Source organism: Leguminivora glycinivorella, chromosome 5, assembly GCF_023078275.1.
Source record: "Leguminivora glycinivorella isolate SPB_JAAS2020 chromosome 5, LegGlyc_1.1, whole genome shotgun sequence".
Lineage (NCBI taxonomy): Eukaryota > Metazoa > Arthropoda > Insecta > Lepidoptera > Tortricidae > Leguminivora > Leguminivora glycinivorella.
Window position 1 is genome coordinate 18,611,589 of NC_062975.1, and position 27,360 is coordinate 18,638,948.

At 38.0% G+C, this 27,360-nt stretch overlaps 2 protein-coding genes across 2 annotated transcripts; one reads left to right on the forward strand and one right to left on the reverse strand.

Annotated features, from left to right (window-relative positions):
• The first annotated feature begins 686 nt into the window (after window positions 1-686).
• LOC125226216 lies at window positions 687-18,464 on the forward strand. The gene is made up of 3 exons (XM_048130134.1): window positions 687-779; window positions 16,897-17,107; window positions 18,130-18,464. The coding sequence occupies exons 2-3, from the start codon at window positions 16,904-16,906 to the stop codon at window positions 18,238-18,240; spliced, it is 315 nt and encodes a 104-aa protein (XP_047986091.1). The 5' UTR covers window positions 687-779; window positions 16,897-16,903; the 3' UTR covers window positions 18,241-18,464.
• A 4,844-nt stretch (window positions 18,465-23,308) lies between these two features.
• LOC125226403 (zonadhesin-like) lies at window positions 23,309-27,338 on the reverse strand. Its single transcript, XM_048130380.1, has 6 exons — window positions 27,181-27,338; window positions 26,639-26,833; window positions 25,947-26,138; window positions 25,141-25,335; window positions 24,160-24,357; window positions 23,309-23,520 (listed from the first exon to the last, which is right to left on the reverse strand). The coding sequence occupies exons 1-6, from the start codon at window positions 27,320-27,322 to the stop codon at window positions 23,459-23,461; spliced, it is 984 nt and encodes a 327-aa protein (XP_047986337.1). The 5' UTR covers window positions 27,323-27,338; the 3' UTR covers window positions 23,309-23,458.
• Window positions 27,339-27,360: the final 22 nt, after the last annotated feature.

Below are 27,360 nucleotides of genomic sequence, written 5' to 3' on the forward strand. Positions count from 1 at the left end.
TTTTTATTTCACAACTTTTTTGGCGTGAGTAATATACATATTGGTACCAAATTTCAGCTTTCTAGTGCTAACGGTCACTGAGATTATCCGCGGACGGATGGACGGACGGACAGACATGGCTAAACTATAAGGGTTCCTAGTTAACTACGGAACCCTGAAAAAGTAGGTAACACACATAACAACATGAGTTTATCTTTTTGAGTAAGCTTGCTGATGTGCAATAAAGAAACCATAAATACAACAAATAGATACATAAATAGGAACAAAACAAACAAAATCTGAAACCTAACTTACTAAATATGTATTTAGATTAGTAGATAGTTATATTTTACAATAAAGCTTCCATTATAACAAATTAATGTGCTAATTATACGCTACGACAGAAATACAAAAAAAGATGATCTAAAAAGGGAAAATGAAATTATTACCTTACTAACAATCTACATACATACATATTATCACGCCTGTATCCCATAAAGGAGTAGGCAGAGCACATGAACAACTAAGTTTCAGTGCCACTCTTGGCAAAAAGGGGTTGAAAGAAATCCAAATTGTGACATTGCAGTGACAGGTTGCCAGCGTCTCGCCTGCGCCACAATCTTTCATATAAAATATAACTACTCAACTGACACAAATGCAGGACATGACAACAGATAGATTATAAAAGAAGAAATCGACTCAGGCTACTCAGCACACGCTGTCGAGTATAATGTTGCGGACGACACTCGTCTTAGCCTTGTTAGCTGGATCTGTGACACGTGGCGTCATCTTTTGTGAAGGTCAGTATGTTTAAATGACTTCTTACATTATCTATTTATACTATATTTCAAATTTTTATTATTATTGTACATTTATGAATATACAGGGTGGCCCATTCAAATCGGTCAGTATGGGAAAGTCTGAAACTATAAGACATACGAAGATTTGTTCTTAGGAACCATGTCACCGATTTTGATAAAAAGAAAAACTGCATTCATATAATTAAAAAAAAAGTGTACCCAGCTGGGGAATCGAACCCGGTTGTTTTGAAAAAATAAACTTACACTATTTCTATTCAGATATCGTTTGTGTAGGTCTTAAGCAGTAAATATCTCTAAGAAACATAATGTCTAAAATGAATAAAATGCACTTTTTCACATACTTTAATTTATCATAGTAGGTGTTCAAAGTGACCACCGTCTTTTTCAATACAATATTCAACACGTCTCGGTAACGATCTTACTATTGCATTTTGTATCTTCATGTGGTGAATCTGCGTTAAAGTCGACTCTATGGCTACTTTTAGGTCTTCAACGGTGTTATAGCTATTTTTGTACACTGTTGTAAAGATGAAGTGAACTTGCTGAATATTGTAACGGTGGTCACTTTTAACACCTACTATGATAAATTAAAGTAAGCTGCATTTGCTCAACTCAAGCCTGTTTGGGATTCAAACGTGCTTACTCGCCGCGTGAAAATCTCCCTCTTCGAATCCATTGTCAAGACCGTGCTTCTCTTCGGCTGTGAGACATGGAGAGTGACAAAGGGGCTGACCCACAAACTTCAAGTGTTTGTCAATAAGTCCCTCCGGTCGATCCTCCGTATCTTCTGGCCGAAAACTATAAGAAATGAGGATCTGTGGAGTATGTGCCGACAACCTCCGATTGCCCAGGAAGTGGCTCTGCGGAAATGGAGATGGATCGGTCATACCCTTCGAAGAGGAGCTACCAACAGCGCCAGTATCGCGTTTGAGTGGCGGCCTCAAGGAGGAAAGAGGGCCTGCAAACGCCCCGTACACACCTGGAGACGGAGCGTTGAGAACGAGCTGAGGGAATATGGACTGAGCTGGAACGAGGCCAAGGTGGTGGCTCAAGATAGAAAGGCGTGGAAGGATCTTGTGGAGGCCCTATGCACCTATGGGGTGCCTTAGGACATACAACAACAACATGATAAATTAAAGTATGTGAAAAAAATGCATTTTATTCATTTTAGACATTATGTTTCTTAGAGATATTTACTGCTTAAGACCTACACAAACGATATCTGAATAGAAATAGTGTAAGTTTATTTTTTCAAAACAACCGGGTTCGATTCCCCAGCTGGGTACACTTTTTTTTTAATTGTATGAATGCAGTTTTTCTTTTTATCAAAATCGGTGACATGGTTCCTAAGAACAAATCTTCGTATGTCTTACAGTTTCAGACTTTCCCATACTGACCGATTTGAAAGAGCCACCCTGTATATTATAATTATTTATGTAATCTATATGTATTTATGTAACCTGTGTGGTGACGGATTAAGAATTTCACCACCCCCTTTCTTCCCGTGGGTGTCGTAGAAGGCGACTATGGTGTAATAACAAAATATGTTATTACGGCTGTGGAGGAGCAGCGTCACGTGATGAGGTGTAGTCAATGATAGACACGAGTAGTAGATAGTAATGAATCCCAATCAATCTCTTTTATTGTATAAATGTATGCCTATATATACATGTTTGGGTTGTCGCTGACCAAGCAATATGCGTTATGTCGCAGTAAACTATTGTGTTACTGCTAAACACAGAAAGTGGCTAATATGCCATTACACCTCCCCCGAAAGTCCCTTCACCGCCGGGGTGGCAGAAGAAAAAATTTAAACGCATTTACTTAGTTTACAATTTTTTCTGAAATTAAATTGAAATAGTTAAAATGAGTAAATGAGACAATAAACTCGAAATAAAATGAACATTAATTAATTAATTGCTCCTGGTGTGCTAGTGTCTTGATAGCGTGGCAGTCGTTAAAAATCATTATAGTTAAGTTATTTTTCAGTTGTAAAATATTAGTAAAAATCAATAATAAGATTTGTAATTGTAACTTGTTAAAATCATTATTAGCAGTGAAATTCCAACATAAATTATATTATTATATATCAGGCAGAAAATCATCAAACGCTATCGCTTCTCGAAATAATATCTATCTCTGTTCGTATAGAGAATCATTTAATCTGAAAAATCGTGTTGGTACAAAAATAACTATAAGTAATGTCGGTCGGAGTCCTATACTCCTAAACAATAAATCGGAGTCCTATACTCCTAACAATAATAATTTGGGCTACGCGCCTCTGCGTACCCTATACTTAATACATGGGAATCGTTCCCGAGGGTCTGGTCACCCTATGACATAAACACGGCATATCAGGCCTATCCTTTAGGGATATCCTGTACCTAGGCACATCTACATTAAGACTACAAGGAGTCTCCTACATCTTTCACGGAGGAATACGGTTGTTCGCACCATGATCAAGTATGAAGGACTTGTGCTCTAGCTGTATGAGGTCACATAACTTGATGTGCCTCCACGTTTGCAGAAACTATCTAAGACTTCGTCTCCAAATTGTTGATTTTATCTAACAAAAAGGACTAGTTACGCAACGCTAACCTGTCTTACTCGTATACTAGTACCATGAACTAATTAACTATATATAAGTATATGCCTGGTAACGAAAATTTAGTAAGTTTTAAAAAAATATATTTAAGAAAGTAAACCAATTCTACATAAACTACAAATCAGATGATCAGTCTAAAATGTAGCTAAAGTAGTACTAGTTACTAATTAATAGCAATTAAATAATTTTATTGAATGAAGTTGTTAATTATTAGGTTTTTAATTTGGCTACATCAATCTTCACCGGTCGACCAGACTTAGGTTGATCTGATAATGAAAAGTCGCCACTACGAAACCGCTGGAACCATCGTTTTGCCGTGACCTCAGACACAACTTCAGGAGCAACACGCTGACATATATTACGCACTGCTTCGGCGGCTGAATGGCCAGACTGAAATTCATATAGTAAGCAATGCCTTACATGCACTTTTAATTCGTCCATTTTCTTCCTTATATTAGCTCGCCGACAGCTAGTGAATGACTGACGAGAAACTGTGCGACTCGCCCTTTATATACTTTCGACCATAGAAGATTCTAGAACTCTCTCAAAAATTTTATGTGGAATTCAATCGATCGCTCATTACTTTCTTACTAACCCAATATTTAATTGTCGGTATCAAATTTCATTCACTAATTATTAAAATAATGTGGATTCGCGGCGAAGTCACGCGACCTAGTTAAATTTTTTGCTGACGCGCGGAACGTGCACTGACGTCGTCGCGTGCGCAATTGCGTAAACTGTTTTCGTGGACTATTTTCGACACTTACAATTTGCTATTTACGATATGACTTTATAAATTATTTTACCATGTACGGTTAAAAGAGAAGTTATGTTGTAAAACCATAATAAGGGAATTATGATTTACGTTTTTATGGTAATTGGAGCGAGTAAAATTTAACTAGAATTTAGATTTCAGCGACAACCTTAAAATTTGGTAAAAAAATAAGATGAATACGTTATAAGGTTAACGAAAAATATTAGGAAATTACGATTTGACACAATAATTATATGAATTAGAAAGTGAAAAGAAAAATACTGGATAGGGGACCCTGTTTGGTGATGATGATGGCCGCGTTCCTTAGAAGTCCATTGCTTCGAGCTGGCTCCATCATCGTCCTCTTCCACGTAGCTCTTGCTGATGCTGCACGTGATCGATGCTCTGCTACGGGTGATGATGCGGGCCGGGCTAACCCTGGACTCCCTCGAACATGGGCCGGGATAACCCTGGACACCTCTTCGTTTGCGAGCCGGGAAACCCTGGACAACGCTCTTCTTTCTTCGTGGTCTTCTTATTGCTTTCGGTTGTAGGACATCTTTTTCTTTTAAGTGGTTTCTTCAGCGCCGATCTTCATTAATAGTCTTCAGTGGAATAAATAATTTTCACTCTCGACGTTCTCGGGTTCCCCGGGTCCACAGTGTGCCTGAACTGTGAACCCGGTCTGACTGCGTATCTGAAGATTCTTCACTGGTTCAGTGAGGCAAGGGTCGCCATGTAATAACAAGATATGATGTGACAGATGAGGAAGAGCAGCGTCACGTGATGAGGTGTAGTCAATGATAGACACGAGTAGTAGATAGTAATGAATCCCAATCAATCCCTTTTATTGTATAAATGTATGCCTATATATACATGTGTAACACTTCAGAGGTTACGCATCTCCATAGTTTCTAACGTATTAAGCTGCAAGTAGATGGATGGATAAATGGAAAACGTAATGCAGTATAAATTCCCAACACTGAGCCCTAGAATGGAGTTTAAAGTATAAAAACATACCGGTAAAATTCTGATGCCGGAACTGATGCACTAGTTTGCTATTTTACACATATTCCGTAGCCATATGGCCCTGCAATTTTAAGCTGTACTTCCCTTGTATTACACCACACAGTTTTATTCTCATTTGGTTTAGTATTCACTCACTTTTCGTAATAAATTCACTTTGTTTTGGAGACCCTGCGTGGGTTAGATGTGTTCTGTCACTTCTGACAGTTTGACGTTTATAAACTGGTTGGGGAAGATTTGAGTCACATAAATACCCGTTCAATGAAAGTTTTTTTTTTTTGTCGGAGAAAATCTGATTTCATTTTCATTAAGATAAATTAACATTATAACATGTAAAGTAATTCTAGGATATTGGTTTGCAATAAAATTTAGCTAATAGTTTGGTTTTGTTTTTCTTCTGCGGCGTTAGTCGTGTTCTCATTTGTCTATGATATGGTCATTAGCAAAGGTGACTATTTGCATTACGGGGTTGAAGATTCGTTTAATGTAAGTTAATTTCTTCTTTCCATACAAAAATACTTAGAATTTTAAAATGAGGGGTATGTTGTTATTTGTCTTAATTTTTGGTGAAAGTTTTCACAATCTAATATTTCCTTTTCTTTGGTTGGATACGTGGCTAAGGTCTCGGGCCACCATTGAAATATTGTCATTGCCTGAAGTGAATCGTAGCTGACAGCATGTGAAATTTTGAGATAGTTAATATCCCAGGCAATCTATTCATTCCGGGGTATGTTTTAGTGTTCAAAGAGTGCTTTGTTTTCTTTATTGTGTGGTCTTCACGTATTAATTAATATTTTGTTCTTTTAGCCGAGCCCGTTAAACTCGATTAACCTAAAAATGTAAGCCGCCCTTACAAAGAAAAGTAAACAGCCAGTTTATTTCGGTGAGTTTTGGTAATAAAACAAGTGTTGCTCGGAGGTTATTCCTTCATGTTCTTTGTCCAGAACACCGTTTCTTATTATTTTGTATTACCTTTCCAGCCTTCAATCTTCCCATCGCTGCCACGTGAGAACGTGACGGTGACATCCAGAGGAAAATAAGGAAAACACCCAGCCTTTCTGGTAAGTGGTTTTATCTCTGTTACACCAAAAACCCCTAAAAGCAACCCCGCGATTAAAAATATAGAATTAATTAAAACAACAAGTTACCGATTTCCAAAATTATCTCACCTGGTTATTTTGTTTGTCCACCAGGGTGTTTTTATCCGGGTATATGTTCCACATACTATCCTGCTACTATCCTGGTATTATGTCCTGAACTGGAGTTAGCAGTTTGCTGCCAAAACTACTCGTGAGAGAAACCGCCCAAGTTTGTGAAACGGATTAATACCTAGGATATTTTACATGTATAACATAGCATTTTTAATTAAGGATATCCATCCAGGAATAAGACCAATATAATTTTGTGGAGCGATATAAATATATATATTTCCTGTAATAAAACTTAAATTAAATACTTCCACCTCCGTTAGACTGTACGATGGTGATAGAAAATAAGAACTTAGTGAAGGTTGTTCTTGCAATAAATTAATTAAATTAGTTATAGTTGTTTCTTTCAATTGCGATCATTCGTTAGCTAAAAGAGTGAGGAAAGGGGCGCTCTAAAAACTTGAATTTGTTCTTTAGTACTTTCGTCAACAAGTTTCAATATAAATACCTACCTCATTCTTTGCTCCCAGGCGAACGATATCCCATGACCCTGCTCGAGTTCTTTAAATTAGCTGAGGCATAAATAAAACGGATGTCCGAACTTATCCACATAGAAATAAAGTTATTATCCGAACTTACCCCAACCTATGTGCATAGGTGAAAGACACTGTTACATGTTTCTAGGGACCCCTCTGTGGTGCCGAACATTATAAGTGGCGTTCCCAACGTTGAGCCTTAGGGAGAATATCGCAATTGAAAAAAATAATAGAATTTATTACTTTAGTATTAGTGAAGGCGAATATCTGGCTGTACTTTAATTTAATATAAGTTGTATTATCTGCTGTATTGGCGAACATTTGTTGGCTATTTACAATTATTATTATTGACAAATTTAAGCTTAGAAACTTAAAATATTCTGTGTTACTTGTCATAAAACTTAAAAAAAAATTTTTTTAAGCTTATAAACTTAAACAATTAGAAGTGTAACTCCTTATATATAGAGGTTGTATATCATACAAAATAATTTTGGAAATCTTTTCTTAATTCGGACATTTCGATAAAAGTATACCATACTTTAAAAACAAAATGGATTTCATAAAAGCAGGTTGCAAAATAACGCATTTACACAAAGATGAAATCACACACGAGTTGGCGATTCGTAGGCTTCCAGTAAATCCAGTTTCCAGAAGGACCAGTTTGTGTCAGGCGTTAAAAGAAACAGTCGAGCTTGCTCGAAAGGGTAGTTTGAAATTTCAAGACCTTGTCGTCAACGATCCAGTGGGAGAAATCAAGCTGTGTCAGGATAAGATTCAGGAAATTGAACGCGAAGTATCTGATGATATTTCGGCAGTCGCTAAGGATAGGTTACTTTCGCGTTGCAAGTACTTAATATGTCGTCTCTCTCGGTTGGATCAAAATCTTGAGGAAGTTCAGCTACTGAAAGGAACAGTATCTACTATTATGGAACGGTTGCTGGGAGATGACTCGTCGGCCTCTTCTGAATCTGGCGGAGAAGATCCTGCGTCTGCTGTAGGTGACCGAATTGTCCGAGAAGTGGTATACAAACCGGAAAAGACTTTTAATATAAATTCCTTGAACTTGAAATTCAAAGGCGATACTTGCGTTCGCTCTTTTTTGTCGCGGTTGGAGGAACTACGCGTTGCTCGTAGGATTTCCGAGAACCGAATTTATAGGGGTTTCCCCGAGATTCTTGAGGGACCGGCGTTGTCATGGTTTCGATCTCAGCGTACAGACTTGTTGTCCTATCGGGAGGTAGTATCCGCTTTAAGGGAAGAGTTTGATATTCCAGATTTGGATCATCTTCTTTTACAAGAGATTAGAAACCGGACACAGGCTAAGTCCGAGACTATCGTGTATTTTGTCTCCACGATGCTGGGAATGTACGACCGTTTGAGCCGTCAGGTTCCTGAAGAGGATAAGCTGGACACGCTGATGCGTAATATTAGGCCGGAGTTTTCGAAGGATTTGGCTCTTCATGATGTCAGGTCCATTAAACAACTAAAAGACTTGTGTAGGAGGATTGAATTGGCTCAAGTTAAGGCAAAGCAGTTTCATGAACCGCTGTTATCAAAGAAATCGGGGTCGTCATCCCTAGGTACTGAGGAAAATAAGGGTGAGACTAGAAATAGGTTTGGTTCTGCTCGTACTTCTAACATGTCTAAGACTTTTGTCGCTGCTGTAGGGCAGACCTCTTCTGGAAGGAATGACCTTTTCTGTTTTCGTTGCGGGAAAACCAATCATCCTACTAGGACGTGTAGATCTTCTAGGGAAACTGTGTGTTTTAAATGTGGTGCGAAGGGAGTTCGTACCCCTGAGTGCCCAAAATGTAACCCGGTTCCAAAAAACTGAATAACTTTGTCTCTTCTAAAAAGAAAACATCCCTCCCATCCACTCCTGTACAAGTAGAAGAGACAATTCATTTTAATCCTCCACAGGGTGATAATCGACTTTACTTGCCTTTGAAAGTATTTGACTTAACAGTGAGAGCGTTATTAGACTCAGGATCATCGGTTAGTCTTTTGGGTCGCGGTAGCCAGTCCATTTTCGAATCGGTAGGCATCCCAGTACAGGAACGCGACAAACCTCTTTCTTTGAGGGTGGCCGATGGCCATCCACTCTTAATTACTCATTACATGATGATACCTATAAACTTCAAAGGTGAATTAAAATTAATACATTTTGACATTCAACCGAATATTAAAAATCGGATGATTCTTGGCCTCAACTTTTGGCGTGCTTATGATTTAATTCCGGAAAAAATTAAAGATGTAGTAGAAACTTTTAATGATGGACGCGTCTCTTGCAGTGCTACTTTACCCAACGCGTCGGGATTAAATGATTATAACAATTTGACTCACGACCAAAAGAATCGTTTAGAAAAGGCTAAAAAATTGTATGAACAAATTGATACTGACAAGGTAGGATTGGGAAAAACCCACCTCATAGAACATGTTATAGACACGGGTAATGCACACCCGATTAAACAAAAATATTACCGTCTTAGTCCGGATAAGCTTGCGGCTTTGGAAAAGGAGGTAGACCGTATGCTTAAAGAAGGAATAGTAGAACCTCCTCACTCACCTTGGAATTCTCCTGTAGTAATGGTCGAGAAGCCCAATGGGGATATGAGACTCTGTCTAGATAGTAGAAAGGTTAACTCCGTTTCCAAGTCCGACGCCTACCCAGTACCCTATGTTCACTATATTCTCGATAATTTGCGTGATGCGAAATATCTCACTTCTCTTGATTTAAGTGCAGCGTATCATCAGATTCCGTTGAGTGAAAGCTCGAAAGAAAAGACTAGCTTTACAGTGCCCGGAAAGGGATTATTTCATTACAATAGAATGTGTTTTGGCCTTGTAGGTGCCTCAGCCACCATGCAAAGGTTAATGGATAACTTATTTACAGCGGAATTTGACAATAAAGTATTTTGTTACATAGATGATATAATTATATGTACATCCGATTTTGACGAACACATACGTTTAATAGAAGCTGTTTTTGAAAAACTCAAAGCAGCAAATCTTACCATTAATATGAAGAAATCTTTATTCTGTAGGTCTGAGCTAAAATACTTAGGATATCTGGTAGATAAATATGGCCTTCGTACAGATCCTTCTAAAGTAGATGTAATTGTAAATTTTCCCATACCCAAGGACTCAAAGAGTGTCAAAAGCTTCCTTGGTATGTGTGGTTGGTACCGAAGGTTTATAAATAATTTTGCTAAAGTCGCTCGACCTTTATCTCGATTAACGAGTAAAAAAGTACCTTTTGTTTGGTCAGAGGAAGTTAATAACTCTTTTAATTTATTAAAATCTGCTCTTATCTCTGCACCTATACTAAAGTGCCCTGATTTCAACGAAAGTTTTTATATTCACTGTGACGCATCCTCGGATGCCATTGGTGCCGTCTTAACTCAACGGTATGACAACCTAGATCATCCAATTGCTTACTCCAGCCGTACTCTTAATAAACCAGAGACTAATTATTCGGCAACTGAACGCGAGTTGTTGGCCGTAATTTATGGTTTAGAGCAGTACCGAGCCTATGTAGAAGGTAGGAAATGTTATATCGTGACGGATCACGCTTCGTTGAAATGGTTTCATAATTTAAAAAATCCCTCTGGTCGTTTAAATAGATGGGCCTGTCGCTTAAGTCAGTTTAATTTCGAGATCATACACAGGAAAGGTAAAGAACATGTGATTCCGGACTGCCTTTCACGCATTCATGTGGATGCCATAGACGCATCTTCTATTCAGGACCCGTGGTACTTAGATTTATACAAAAAGGTCTCTGAAAAGCCTTCTTTATTTCCAAATTTTAAAATTGAAAATGACAAACTGTTTCGATACTCTAAAAATAAATATCGCCTTACCGCTCAATTCGAATGGAAGTTGGTATTACCCTACGAGCTGAGAAACGAAACATTAATCAAGTACCATGATGATCCTACGGCCGGTCATTTTGGAGTGGCTAAAACTCACTCTAGGATCGCCGAGCTATACTATTGGCCTACTCTATTTCAAGATGTTAAAGAATACGTCAGTACCTGTGAAATATGCAGGACTTATAAACCTATAAACTTAGCTCGTCCTGGTTTGATGGGTAACCCACGTCGGGTATCTGTTCCAGGCGAGGCCATTTCCTGCGATATATTAGGACCTTTTCCGCCTTCTTATTCGCGGAACCAATATCTATTTGTATGTACGGACTATTTTAGTAAATATGTTACGTTATTTCCTTTACGCACTATCACTGCGAAAGCAATAGTGAAGTGTTTAGAAAAAGGTATTTTCCTTGTACACGGGATTCCAAAGATTTTATTCTGTGACAATGGTGCTCAATTTACATCCAAGGATTTCAGAGATCTCATGACTAAATATGGGGTTCCCCATATTTTCTATAACCCTAGATACCATCCTCAGACGAACCAAACGGAGCGCGTAAACCGTGAGTTAGTCAGAACCATTGCCTCCTATGTGCGTTCTGATCACCGTAATTGGGATAAGAACGTCTCGGAGATTCAGTGCGCCCTTAATACTGCCAAGCACGAAGTTACGAGACACTCCCCGTATTTCCTCATGCATGGTCGTCAAATGATATTAGATGGTTCTATTTATAATCATGAGACCCCTATAGATCCTGATTCTGTCGAGTTAGATACCAGTGGTATTTTTTCGGATAAGTTGAAAGAGCTCCAGTCTGTATTTAATAAGGTGCGTCATTTGCAAACTGCTTCCCATGAACGTAATGCTCGATATTACAATATGAGGAAGCGACATGTAGTATTAGAAGAAGGTCAAATAGTATATAAAAAGTGTTTTCCTTTATCGAACGCATCTAAAAATTTTTCAGCTAAATTGGCACCTCGTTACGAAAAATGTGTTATACACAAAAAATTCAGTCCCTTAGTCTTTACTTTAAAATCCCTAGGAGGTAAACTTTTAGGTAACTTCCACATAAAGGATATTGTCCGTCCGGGTGAAGCAGAACCTTCCCCTAGATAGCTAACATTTGTGATTTGGGTCAAACTCCGTACATACGTATAATCGGTTTGTTAGGAATCTGTGGATCTCCTACTTTCTCTTGCAAACTAGGAATCTCTATATCTCCTGTTTGTATAGGCTTGGTTGCGCGCGAACCAACCTACCTCTCTAATAATTATGTCCTTATAAAGACGTAAATACTTAAAGAATATATACACATAAATATGAGTCTCACTCGTTAATATTTCTAAAAAAGGTGAACTTTGCGAAGTCCACACTTCTAATAGAATATTTTACATAGAACCGTTACTTGGTAAGTCTAAGAGTTCTATCTCTTAGCCTGGTAGTATTCGAGATAGCTTGTTGTTAGGATAGTTCAGATAGAAAAGAATCGTCCAGCACAACCTAATCTTACCTTTTTAGGCATTCTGTAATAAAGGACATGAAATGTGCCTCCATCTTTAATTTAAGAACCGTGGATCCACAATTATTTTACGCGTAAGTTATTAGTTAGTTCCATACTTAACGTAGTATCTCTCTCATAAGATAGGATAGTTTCTTGCATGATAGATGTAAACCCATTTCAGTAGTTGTAGTTAATTTCCAAATCCCTTGGATTAGAAAGTCGTTCCTAAGGTAATAAAAAAAGAAATAGTTTGTAGTTCCGTACATGCCTGATCAGCCTCTGTACCAAACATATTTTGAATTAAGTTAAGTTTATTTAGTTTCTGTTGCTTCTTTAGACTGAATTTACGTTTATTTCATGTTCCTACTCATCCTACGAGTTCATTTTAGTTATCTTTATATAAGAATTAAGAGAACCAAATCCCAATAGTAGTATAACATAAAATTCTGTTTGAGTATCTATATCCTTACTAACCGCTAACACTCTCCAAATTTCTGCTTATTAACCGCTTTCAAATGCAATCAACTAATTCTCTTCGCTTATGCTCCTGCACCGTCATTCTATATTCAAATCCCTAATAACCGTTAACTCCTTTGATGCTACTTACTAATGTTTATATCGCCATTAATACTTCCGCTTTTGCTAAATAGTTCCCTGTTCTATCCCAGATACATAATTAAATTCATTCACCTACCAATTTAAAAAAAAAAAAATTTTTTTAGTTTAAATTTTTTTTTTAACCCAACCAAAGATGAACTGTAACACTTCAGAGGTTACGCATCTCCATAGTTTCTAACGTATTAAGCTGCAAGTAGATGGATGGATAAATGGAAAACGTAATGCAGTATAAATTCCCAACACTGAGCCCTAGAATGGAGTTTAAAGTATAAAAACATACCGGTAAAATTCTGATGCCGGAACTGATGCACTAGTTTGCTATTTTACACATATTCCGTAGCCATATGGCCCTGCAATTTTAAGCTGTACTTCCCTTGTATTACACCACACAGTTTTAATCTCATTTGGTTTAGTATTCACTCACTTTTCGTAATAAATTCACTTTGTTTTGGAGACCCTGCGTGGGTTAGATGTGTTCTGTCACTTCTGACAGTTTGACGTTTATAAACTGGTTGGGGAAGATTTGAGTCACATAAATACCCGTTCAATGAAAGTTTTTTTTTTGTCGGAGAAAATCTGATTTCATTTTCATTAAGATAAATTAACATTATAACATGTAAAGTAATTCTAGGATATTGGTTTGCAATAAAATTTAGCTAATAGTTTGGTTTTGTTTTTCTTCTGCGGCGTTAGTCGTGTTCTCATTTGTCTATGATATGGTCATTAGCAAAGGTGACTATTTGCATTACGGGGTTGAAGATTCGTTTAATGTAAGTTAATTTCTTCTTTCCATACAAAAATACTTAGAATTTTAAAATGAGGGGTATGTTGTTATTTGTCTTAATTTTTGGTGAAAGTTTTCACAATCTAATATTTCCTTTTCTTTGGTTGGATACGTGGCTAAGGTCTCGGGCCACCATTGAAATATTGTCATTGCCTGAAGTGAATCGTAGCTGACAGCATGTGAAATTTTGAGATAGTTAATATCCCAGGCAATCTATTCATTCCGGGGTATGTTTTAGTGTTCAAAGAGTGCTTTGTTTTCTTTATTGTGTGGTCTTCACGTATTAATTAATATTTTGTTCTTTTAGCCGAGCCCGTTAAACTCGATTAACCTAAAAATGTAAGCCGCCCTTACAAAGAAAAGTAAACAGCCAGTTTATTTCGGTGAGTTTTGGTAATAAAACAAGTGTTGCTCGGAGGTTATTCCTTCATGTTCTTTGTCCAGAACACCGTTTCTTATTATTTTGTATTACCTTTCCAGCCTTCAATCTTCCCATCGCTGCCACGTGAGAACGTGACGGTGACATCCAGAGGAAAATAAGGAAAACACCCAGCCTTTCTGGTAAGTGGTTTTATCTCTGTTACACCAAAAACCCCTAAAAGCAACCCCGCGATTAAAAATATAGAATTAATTAAAACAACAAGTTACCGATTTCCAAAATTATCTCACCTGGTTATTTTGTTTGTCCACCAGGGTGTTTTTATCCGGGTATATGTTCCACATACTATCCTGCTACTATCCTGGTATTATGTCCTGAACTGGAGTTAGCAGTTTGCTGCCAAAACTACTCGTGAGAGAAACCGCCCAAGTTTGTGAAACGGATTAATACCTAGGATATTTTACATGTATAACATAGCATTTTTAATTAAGGATATCCATCCAGGAATAAGACCAATATAATTTTGTGGAGCGATATAAATATATATATTTCCTGTAATAAAACTTAAATTAAATACTTCCACCTCCGTTAGACTGTACGATGGTGATAGAAAATAAGAACTTAGTGAAGGTTGTTCTTGCAATAAATTAATTAAATTAGTTATAGTTGTTTCTTTCAATTGCGATCATTCGTTAGCTAAAAGAGTGAGGAAAGGGGCGCTCTAAAAACTTGAATTTGTTCTTTAGTACTTTCGTCAACAAGTTTCAATATAAATACCTACCTCATTCTTTGCTCCCAGGCGAACGATATCCCATGACCCTGCTCGAGTTCTTTAAATTAGCTGAGGCATAAATAAAACGGATGTCCGAACTTATCCACATAGAAATAAAGTTATTATCCGAACTTACCCCAACCTATGTGCATAGGTGAAAGACACTGTTACATGTTTCTAGGGACCCCTCTGTGGTGCCGAACATTATACATGTTTGGATTGTCGCTGACCAAGCAATATGCGTTATGTCGCAGTAAACTATTGTGTTACTGCTAAACACAGAAAGTGGCTAATATGCCATTACAATGGGATATGGGTTAAATTGTGGCGTAGGCGAGAGGCTGGCAGCCTATCACTGCAATGTCACAGTTTCGTTTTCTTTCAACCCCTTATTTGCCAAGAGTGGCACTGAAGCTCTAGTAGTTTCATGTGTTTTGCCTACCCCTTTGTGGGATACAGGCGTGATTGTATATATGTATGTATTTATGTAATCTTTATTGAACAAAGAAACACAATGTATTAAGTAGAATAGGCGAACTTAACACATTGGACACCGCGTACCCGACAATCGGGTACTCGTAAACTTTACTCAGATGCCGGTATACCCGATAGTCGAGCAAGAGCTATAAACCTTCACGCGACGCCAACGTACCCGATAGTCGGGCAAGCTTTGCATCTTCGCTACCTCAGGGCTGCCACTGACTGTCTTCTGATTATAATGTACTTATGTGGTCGAAAAGTTGGTACAGTTGATTATTATATTTATTAATTCACTTTGTATTTTTATTTACTTTACCTAATGCGATTACAAAATAATAATTCTTATTAGTTGGTTACGTTAAATCGCATACACGGGTATGTATCAATAGGAGTTAGAATTTTCGTAAATCGTACAACCTAATTTGTGTTTACGAATATTTAAGAGTGATAGAGTAGGTACTCATAGGACGATTTTAGTGAAACAAAATTCGGAGAAAAATAAACCAAGAAATTCAACTAAGAAGTAAGAACCTAACAACATTCTAATTTCTAAGCGGCAGTTCTCAGAAAAAGACAATAAGTCAGTCATAAAACAGCACTGCACTGCAACTGCGTGGAAGCAAAACGTAACAAGTAGCTTTGAATAGTTACGATAATTAGTACGCTAGTACACATACCATAAGGTGGCAATTTCTTTGACAAAAGAATGTAGTTACTGTGATCATACACTTAACCCTGGAGATGTTGTTTACCATCCCTTATCTATTTGAAGTTTGCGACTCGGGTTTTTCACACCGGTCACGGTGTAAAATTTGCAATTCGAGCCATTCCCTAATGGTTTGTGATGTGCTTTGGACGTTGTTGTGTTGTGTTAATTTTTATTTTGACGACTATCGGCTTGTTTCTGGACAACTGTGACTTCTGCTTTCTTACTGGACTTTGTGGTTTTGCCTCTGATTGGAATTGATAATTAATTTGGTTGTTTCTACTACGACGATGGCGAATGCTCGTGGTCCTGATGACATTGAGCGAGACTTAATAAATATATTCGGCGAGGATGCAGTAGTTGATGAGCACAACTCTCAGCCACAATTACGCGAAGAGGAGTTAACTTCACTGTTGAATTTAGGAATTTCGTACATTAGCAATTTTGATTTTCGATGTCATGTCTTTCGGAATTTCGTACTTAGAACATTTGATTTTCGACATTGTGCTACGCACTCTTTCATTTTATGCACGTATACGAAAGTTACTTGACACAGCCCTGAGCGTCCGCCGCTTGCCCGACTATCGGGTTCGCGGCGTCCGGCATTGAGTTGCACGTCGTTGCCCGACTATCGGGTACTGTCGGTTTCTGGGGTATTGTTCAAAATTTAGCCTGGTTGCGAAAGTGTTAATGCCATAAGGCATTCTCTACCAGTCAACCTTTAGGCACAGCAGATAAGTTGTAGGCGGTGCAAAATTATAATAAGGTTTGAAAATTACCTTTAGGTTTATTGATAATTAAATCAAAATCTATTTCTATATTTATTTGCTGACCTATGTTGAACGAAATAATTTGAGATAACCCTTGAAGCTATTTAATCGAAGACTATTTTTAGTAAAAACTTGTTAAAGGTCATTCATGTCCAATCAAACACAGCTAACCAATGTGGTGAAAACGAGCATTGGGACATTTGCTACCTCGACTGTGGCGTCGGTCAGAGCTGCGACGATGTTGGCAAGAACTGGACCTGTCCTGAAAACCCGCCGTGCCACGTTGGCTGCAGGTATAATGTGGGTCACTGGAGGAATGAAGAAGGGGACTGTGTTCCCGAAAAGCAATGCCGTGAGTATTTTCTGGTATTAATATCAGTTTTTGCTGGAAAAAAAGATTGTAATAATTGTGTATAGCGTGTTATACCAGCCACTGAAAGCCTGAGCCGTACCTACGGGGTGTGGTGTAAGCAATATCAAAGAGGATCGAGTATTATAGAGAGTTACTGTCAAAGTAAAATGCGTAATTACAGTGCATAGACTGCCATCTCTCGACACAGGCTTAAAACTTTTGAACTTTAGTTTTGACAGTTTGGCCCATATTATTAGCTTGATATGTGTTAAAATGTCAAATATAAATATTAGCGCCATTTAGCCGAGCGTTCCCCAAAGGTGTAACGCCATCTAGGCCACCGTACCTTTTTCTTTATGGTTCTGAGGTACGTTTTTTTCTTAGACTTTAACCGTCTATACGGAGTTACATTATGTCTTTAGCAATACCGAGCAACTTTTAGTAGGCAACAAGAATGGAAGACTAAAAACAATTGCTGCTTCATACAGGTTTAATGGGAATGTTAAATTTTTTTCGCGCTCACGAGAGTATAAATATGAGGAGTATGATATTTTCAGTGGCTGATATAACACGTTGTATAAATGTTCGAAATATATTCTAAGACAGTATTGAGGTTTAATTTCAGTAGATTGTTACAATAGGGATGAAACTGAAAGGCACTTATTGACTAGAAATTAAACTTAAATCGAGAAGACAGTTATATAGATTAGGTAAGTAGGTACTATGGGCAGCATAAGAATAATTCAACGAATTTATATAAGAAGTTCGTTGTTAATGGATTCGCGTACCTAAATATCAGTGAAATTCTGGAAGGATAGTTCTCCTTCCAGAATTTCACCTGAACCGTTTTTGGATTGGGAACCTTAGGGTCAAAACGTATAAATATTTGCAACATGATTGACTGATAAACAACGAACTACTTTCCAAATAATAAAATATTTGCGAAACAACTCAAATGTCTCAACTCATTATGGTTATTAAACAACTCAAATATTTGATTATTATCATTTTTTTTCTTCCAGCCACACGTCGCTGCGGTAACAACGAGTATTGGGAGCCATGCATCCAAGACTGCAGGAACCAGTCCTGCAACTTGCTTGGCAAACCCGCGTCGAGCTGCCCTGGTCGTATAGTGGGACAGTGCTCCAGTGGATGCAGGTGTTTGCCGAAACACTACAGGGACTGGCGAGGCTACTGCATACCGGAAAAAGAATGCCGTGTGTATTTTTTGCAATCATGTTGGCATAATGCGTGTTAAAGGTTTGTTTTCAGGAATCACCCTGATTAGTAAAAGTGTCACTGATACTTGAGCAGTTTACTCCGTTTCAGTGTATCTTAGTTACGTGAGTGTATGTAAAATATTAAAAAGTATCATGTTATTATTATGCATTAATTATAATCGTCATATTGTGTACTTATTAGAATAGAATAGAATAGAATAAACATTTATTCGTGAACACAGACAAGACAAAGAACACATAATAACAACAAGACAGAAAGTAATGAAGTGCCACTATCTAGATTCCCTTTTCCATAACTAACATATTTTATCTAAAAAGCGCCTACGTTCCTCTTAACTTTAGTCAACGAAGAATACATTGATATGAGTTTACAAAGTTATTTATGCAGTTGGTGTATCTGAAAACCTGGACTAAAATTGAATCATTTTTGAATTTTTGTGCTACCTATACACTAAACACTGACGGTTTTCTAAATTTGAAGCTTTCAAGTGTACTAGAAGTGTCTTATTATTATTGATGATCGCGTGTCAGTCAGCCAGTGAGTGACAAAATTATGAAACTTTGGCTAGTAATTATTCCTAAACCACTGTTTCAAATTAGATGAAATTTGGAATATACCGTGCTTATAATAGCGACTACTTGGCTGCTGAAAATTCAAGCTTCTAGGTTTCTCCACAACGGAGTCATAGGGGGTTGAAAATGCTTCGAGAAAAAGATGGTACGGCCGTGCCTCTTTTTGCTTGACTTGGCGGGGGCACTACCGTGCCCCCAGATCACTGGCGCGAAGTTACGTGTAGTGGCCCAACATAGACGCGGATGTTGAGGCGTTAAGTAGGGGTTGCGAGACTTGTGCGTTGGAGGTCGTCGCACCGCCACGGGCCACGCCAAGTCCATGGATCTACGCTACGCGGCCTTGGATCCGGATTCACGTAGATTTCCTACAATATAAAGGCAAGACTTTAGTATGGCGAGGGTTACATTGAGCACGTATCTTGAATTCATGAATGTTCCTTCTCATATACATTATCACATCCATTATATAAACTGAGACAGATGTTAAAATACTTAACTTTTTAAAGTGCTCCCTACAAGAATCTCTAAACTTTGCACCAACAAGTACTCTGATTGCCTGTTTTTGCATCTTCAGGACGCGTTCATTATCAGAAGAGCTTCCCCACAGAATTATTCCATATGATAGTATTGAGTGAACGTAAGCATAGTAGGTCTCTTTTAAGCTGACATCTGATATTAAAGTTTTTAACTGTCGTAATGCATAAACCCCTTTAGCCATTCTATTACATACCATTTCTATGTGTTTGTTCCACTTTAGTTCAGAGTCTAACTGAAAACCTAGTAATTTTACTTCATTTACTGTCTGAACAAGTCTATCATTACCTAGTGATACTTCAATTGCTGATGTTGGTCTTCTGGGGTGAAATAACATTATGCTCGTCTTATACTTCGCATTCCATTTATTTAATTCAACTTTGTTTTCTGTGTGACTCGACTCGAGCTCCAAATGGGTTGAGGCGTTTGAAATGTCACGCACAAACTCGTCCGCTGTAATTAAGGAACTAAGGGCGACATTCGCTCACTTTGGTTTGCCGTCGGTCGTGGTTTCAGATCAAGGACCCCCCTTTACAAGTACAGAATTCAAACAATTCTTGACCCAGAATGGCATTGAACAAGCTTTTTCACCTGTGTACCATCCGGCATCCAATGGGGCCATGGAACAGGCCGTGAAGCTGTGTAAACGGGCCATAAAAAAGCGTTTAGGGACGGGGTAGATGTAGACAGCGTTACAAACTTACCTTCTAGCTTACAGGAATAGCGTACATAGTACCACAGGTGAAACTCCAGCAATGCTTTTACAAAAACAAATTTACGATCAAGCTTAGACTTATTAAGTAGCGAGAGCGGATTGGAAGACCGGGTACGTGACGCGCAACGCCGCCAGGTCCAGGCCGCGAAGAGCGCCATCTCGGAGCGGAACTTGGCAACCGGTGATACAGTTTGGGCGCGAAATTATACCGGTGCCGATAAATGGATCAAGGGTACAATAGTAGGCAAGGAAGGTTCACGTAGATATACCCTAGACAACGGAGACGGGCGACTTCTAGTTAGACATGTAGATTAAATAAGTCGCAGATCAGCTCTATCAAGTATTCCGTGTCCTTCGGAGCAGGAGGCCGACGGTGATGAGCAAGCTGATGGCCAATTAGAGACTCCCGAGGTGCATGCTGGTGGTTCGACGGACCTGGGGGAGGTGGGGGCCAAGACAGTAAGGGGGGAGGAAGTACCTGGTAAAACACCAGATGAAATCGTTACGGCTAATCCTTTCCCACGCCCTCAGCCACCAGCGCGATCGCCGGTGGCGCTTAGGCCATTGCCAAGTCGTAGGCATAGATTAGAAATAGATTAAGTATAATCACATTAAGATATTTTTTTTATTAGTTATATAATACTATGGTGTATAGGCACTCAGAATTAAATGGGGAGGTGTGAAATCTGTTATGCGAAATAATGATATGCGTATTAAACGTTATGCGTAATAAACGGTATGCCAATTCATATTAGGAGTATTCAGTTATGCGAATTAATATAGACCCATTTTGTGACTCTTATTCTTCTGAGTATCTCGACTTGCGACTTGAGAAATAGGTATGACTAGATTGACTAGGGGTTGATATCGATTAAGGGTTGCAGGTTCAGGAATAAGACACGTCCGTTCGCTAGGATATTTAAGCGAGACAAAGGAATCTATTTCTACCCACCTATATGCTACAATCATTGTTGGCTAGTATACCGCTAGATTGTGTCAACAAGGAGTCATTACAAAGATTGACAACTCAGAATGGGGGACACCCGTGGTGCCGATTGTCAAACCAAACGGGAACATAGGTTGTGTGCAGATTATAAAGTCACCCTTAATAAAGCCATCAAAGATGAACAGTATCCCATCCCTATTATAGAAGACATTCTAGTAGAGATAAATGGAGAGAACTGTTCTGTACATTAGAATTTAGCCAAGCCTACCTACACATGATGATGGATGAAGAAAGCGCCATGATGCAGACCTAAAGCACACATAAGGGAACTTTCAAAGTAAACAGACTCATGTTTGGGGTCAAAGTAGCCCCAAATTTATGGCAAAAATTTATGGATCAACTACTTTAAGGAATCACAGGTGTAAAATGTTTTTTTGATGACATCATCATCCAAGGAGCTTCAAACAACAACTGCTGGCGAGATTACGACAAGTACTACAACAATTAAAAGAAAACAATCTGAAACTTAACAAGTGTGGGATGCGTAGTGTTATCTCCCACGGGTTCCACTTACTTGCAGTAGGTATAGCTCCAGGTGTAGAAAGCAAACAAGCAGGGTACGTTTTGAAGCTTTATTCTTGAGCACACACATGCGTAAGCGAACAGTTTAAATTTACAGAAGGAGAAATGCAAGATAGGCAAGGCAAAGCACTTAAATCTATAAAGCGCGAGCGAGAGCACAAAGGAATGCGATTGGAATGCGACCGAGCAGCGCGGTGGCGTGCGCTGTGCGTCAGAGAGGCAGATAGACTGGTGAGCGCGGCGCGCGGGGGAACCTGCGCGGGCGCAGGGCGGCTGGTCGGGAACCGGTCACGCCGCGGTGTTATCAGCTGTGTGGCCTGTGTGCAGTCGCTCCGCGCGCTAAACTATATACTAATAACAAGAATCTGTTTGTCTGCTTCAACATACAAAACATGTGACGTAAACATTTTATATTTTATTTTCACATAATTCATAGTGCAGATTAATTAATTCATAGTAATGAATAAAAGGTCTCAAACTCTCCCTCAAATGCTCAAAGGTTAACTGGAAGAGATCCCTCGCCTTTGTACTGAAACTTTTTATTTTAAATATTATGTGCTGTATTATTTTTCTGTACAATAAAGTGTTTACTTACTTACTTAAAAGGTTAAAAGGGTAAAATTCATTAAATGCCAATCAACAATTAAAATTAATGTACATAATCGTTAATTGAATAATTAGGATATAAAATAAATTCATTTGACATAATTAAATTCATTGTAAATAAATAAAATTAAAATGATTTGATATAAATAATTAATTTGAATTGATTGATGAATAAAAATTGTAAAAAGTAAAACTGTAAAATGTAAAACAATAAAAACATTAAAATTAATAAAATACATAAAATCTGTGGCAGAACGCCCACACAAGGATAAATGCCATTTTATGAAAGACAGCATTGAATATTTAGGACATATTATTGATAGCACCTACATCTACAACTTGTACCACCAAACGGTACCTATACGTATTTCCGGACCGATGTCCGGAAATACCTACCGTTTGTGTGTGTCCAGAAGCAAGTATTGTTAGTACAACAGTGTTAGAATAAATAGTATTTTATACAATTGTGATATAATACAAAGCTTTTCAGTCGGGTACCATGTTTAGGCCACGAAGCTTGCTGAGTGGCCTAATAGTACTTTACGAGAGTGAAAAGCTTAATTATATCACTACTGTATACAATACTTTTTCTATGAGTCATCATCTTCATCATCAATGGACGAAAATTAATGTTAATAGCGTCGTTCACCGTTGTATCAACATTGAATTACCTGGCAACCAATTGTTTGTAATAACCGTCTGATTGGTTGATAACGTGATAGATAAAAAAATGTGTTTCAGATGCAGAAAATTTTGCCAGGTATCGCAAATTAGTATAGAAGTTGTATGACGTTCAATTTTTTCAGTTGACTAAAGTGAAGTGTAATGAAATATTATAATAGTTGACTAAGTGTCAAAGACTATCCAACACTGAAAAGTCAGCACATATAGTTTAGTCTGTGGTGTCCTAATTGACATATTAAAAGTCGACGAGTAGAAAAATCATATTACGTATATAAAGTATAAAAGTAAGGACTAAGGATGTTTACGAAATGAAATAATGGTTTTCGGCCAACATTATATATTTAAATTTTATTTTTGGAACTTACTTCAAACAATTCTAGATTTTTAACAAAGCTACTGAAAACAAGAAAAAAAAACAGTTTAGAAATTGCCGAGAGGTGGCCTGAACGCGAGATCACGACACGGTGATACTAGTCGCAGGGAGTTGTGGGTTTCCGCGTTGTCGTCGTGGTACTGGTAGTGGCAGGAGGACCTGTTGATTATTATTATTTATTTAATTAACAAGAACGGTTACAGTATACCAGCAAAGAGGATCGAGTATTATAGAGAGTTACTGTCGAAGTAAAATGTGTAATCACAGTGCATAGACTGCCATCTCTCGACACAAGCTTAAAACTTTTGAACCTCAGTTTTGACAATTTGGCCCATATTCTTGGCTCGATATGTGTTAAAATGTCAAATTATTAATATTAGCGCCATCTAGCTGAGCGTACCCCAAAGGTGTAATGCCATCTAGGCCACCGTACCTTTTTCTGTATGGTACTGAGGTACGTTTTTTTCTTAGACTTTATCTGTCTACACGGAATTATATATGTCATATGTCTTTGATACCAGTTACACTTGTTAAGAAAAGTAACAAACATATTGATAGAATTTAAAGAAATCTCATTGACAATAGTAGAATAAGTATTCAATTAAGTAAAGAAATAAATCTCTCATACAGTATTAGATACATTGATAATGTTATGTATATCAAAACATGTCGGGATGTATTATAAATTCATTATACGGGATATAATCCGTTTTCATAGTTTTATTTCATTAGTAACTATCGCTCTAACCGAAGACAATATCTTAAAGAAATAGATTTACACATTTTTATCGTACTTACATTCACAAGATGGAATGCAATTTCCTTTCTCATCTCTATAGTAGTCCTTCTTACATTTGCACGCTGGTCTACAATTGACTTTAATGCCGATTTTGTGTGGTGAACACTTCGTAGGGTAAGTGAAGTCGCTACATTTCTCCCCCGGGCAATTTGATGGACAAGGCACGTATACTTCATTTTTCCCGCATTTAAATGGTGCTGAAATAATAATATTAAACTGTCATCATCATCATCATCATCATCATCATCATATAAGCCCTAGGACGTCCACTGCTGAACATAGGCCTCCTCTTTCACCTCCATATTTATACCGATTGGAAGCGACCAGCGTCTTCCAGCTGTAGTGTGTGTATCGTCTATGTGTCTTGCTTATTATATAAAAGCATATGAAACTTACTATTAAGTCAGTAATTAAACACATTTACTCCTGAATGGTTGTTTGCTTACGATCCGGCAGCCGCCTCCCTTATGGCGACCCTGCCTCGCACATCACGTGTCGCGTGACCTTTTAAGACTATTCTAGTGTACTGTGGTTGAAGATATTGCGATGCATTTCTCAATTTGACTCTACTTCTATAAGGTCGTCTGTTCATCTTGTGGGTGGACGTCTTACGCCGCGCTTGCTAGTCCTTAGTGTTAGGTGGTATAAATTCTTGATCATATTTCTATTGCCGATCCTGTACTGTGCACCCTCGTTGAGCTCTGATAACTTTACTCACCGACACATAATACATCATACTGTATTAGTTATTTTTATTTGTTTTACAAGGAGGCAAAGTTGTCGCGCGATACATGCCAATATTGATACGCGTGCACGGGAAAGATTCCAATATTGACCCGCGAGCATACGAGCTGATAGGCTGAGAATGTGGTGTTGTGCCCTACCATACATAGCGAAATGATATTGATAATGCCTCTTACGTGCCCTGTTATAAAATGGAATATTTTTGAAATATTTTCGTTCCAGTTTTAAGTACTTACGACAGTCAGGTATTAGGATACAATGGCCGTTCTTATCTCGTTTCCTATTGTAGCCGCACACGCATCGTGGTTTATCACACACAATTCCAATGGGACAAGTTTGTGGCGAATCTCTGGTTTTGGGGCAGCAGTCCCCTTCACACGGGACGGTGGGGCACTCATCCCAAACTTCTCCAGAAGGACATTTAGGACGAGCTAAAAAATAACACAAAAATATTATTTTACTGGGTTCAACTTTTATTGCGTACAATACATAGTTTAGCAAGAACCCGCGACCTTTTCAATCCGGAGGTCGCGGGTTCGAATCCCGGCTCGTACTAATAAGTTTTCCGGAACTATGTGCGAAATGTCATTTGATATTTGCCAGTCGCTTTTCGGTGAAGGCAAACATGGTGAGGAAACCGGACTAATCCCAATAAGGCCTATTAGTTACCCTTCTTTTCGTAAAAACTAGAGCCTTCGCCAAATCTTGGGGTTCGTTGTCAAATTGGACCCCAGGTTCCCATGAGCCGTGGAAACTGCCGGGATATCGCAAGGAGGATGATGATGATAGTTTAGTAAGAAAATCAAAGACACAAGTTAAAACAGGACGAAATTACTCTTTTAGTGCCATCTTATTTCTTCGTTGATTTGATCTTTATTCTTCGTTGACTGAACTTAGAGGAACGTAAATCTAAAGTGATGAATATTATCCTATTATAAAATTTTACTCAGAAAACTATTAAGAAACCTCATAACTGATCTGCATCAGTCCTAGACCTATACCATAATATACATACAATGTTATTACAAAAAAGTATACATACGGCAGTCCTTTTCTAGAACGCAAATGCCTTTATCGTTTCTAAGGTAACCTTTCTTGCAACGACAACCGGACGAATCGCAGTGTCCCGGCTTTATGTTGGGGCAATGGTGGATCTTGCCTCTGTCGGAGCAATTCTGGCTTTCGCAATTGTGAATGCATGGCTCGTAGTATTCATTTGGTCCCGGACAATATTCTGCAAATAGTAAGTAACTAAGAAAAGGTACGAAAACCGCGTCCGTCACGAATGACCCCGTATTTCATCAATGATGACATTGATGATCGTGACCACTCTGATAAAAGTGATCGACTATACTTGGCAAGTAGTCAAGTCAACCTACATAAAGGAATTTCGATATAGGTTCGGCTCGCTCCGTGAAAGACAATGGGAAACTGATGATAACGCGAGCCAAGGGTTTTATTGCCTCGGTCGTCAGTGTGGTTGCGGGCAAGTATAAGAAGAAAAGTATTAATATAGAAAAGTACTTATAAGTACAAAAAATCCAAAGACTCTTCAGAAATAACCGACATTAACGTCTAACCTGACAGATTACCGTAGGTAGATTACAGGTTTATCCATTTTCCTGCATAGAAGTTTGCAAGTAGGAAAACTTGCTAAGCGAATACTAATACTGTACCAAGTTGATCATGGAGTGAAACCGATGTTTTTACTTTAAACATGCAAGGTTTACTTACCTGGGCATTTTTCTTTTGGTATGCAAATTCCATTTTTGGCTCTCAAGTAACCCTTTTTACAAATGCATCCCTTTATACAATCACATTCTGCAGGATCTATGCAGACGACTGGCTTGTTTAAATCACTACATTTCTTAGGGCCACATCCACCATTTATACAAGAAGAATATACTTCATTTTCAGTGCAGGTTGGCGCTAAAATCATAAAATTAAGATCATATTCATAATTTTTATTACCCTTAAGAAATGCCATTAGACACTAAGTATAAGGAAATATTGATGTACAGATACTTATGACACCCAGCATTGTTAAATAAACCTTCCTTTCATTAATTAAATATGAAGGGCTAGAAAGAACAAAATGAAGTGGAAGTACACATTCACATTTTCAAAAATGATTATACTGAAGTTATAAGAATGAAATAGAGGCAAAAAAATGTTTGCAAGATAAAACTTAGATACAACTTTCAAAAGTAGAATATAAAATCAGTTTCATCCTTTACCCTTTGGTTTTACCTTTTAGCCTTAAAAGTAAAACTTACCACAATCGTGACATGCGATTGCCACATTGAAGGACGCCACACAAACGGCAAAAACCAGTACCTTCAACATTGTCGCGACACAGTAACTCCACAGAGCTACTTCGCTTCTTATATCCGACTTTATGGTCTCTTGTGTACACATTACTGCACTATTGTTGCATTCAATTAATTCATTTGATA

Coding starts and splice junctions, on each gene's coding strand:
- LOC125226216 (XM_048130134.1), top strand. CDS start 16,904: ATGTCCAATCAAACACAGCTAACCAATGTGGTGAAAACGAGCATTGGG. Junction 17,108..18,129: donor TGTTCCCGAAAAGCAATGCC/GTGAGTATTTTC, acceptor TTTTTCTTCCAG/CCACACGTCGCTGCGGTAAC.
- LOC125226403 (XM_048130380.1), bottom strand. CDS start 27,322: ATGTGTACACAAGAGACCATAAAGTCGGATATAAGAAGCGAAGTAGCT. Junction 25,336..25,946: donor CGTTCTAGAAAAGGACTGCC/GTATGTATACTT, acceptor GTTATTTTTTAG/CTCGTCCTAAATGTCCTTCT. Junction 23,521..24,159: donor TTGCATTCCATCTTGTGAAT/GTAAGTACGATA, acceptor AATAATCAACAG/GTCCTCCTGCCACTACCAGT.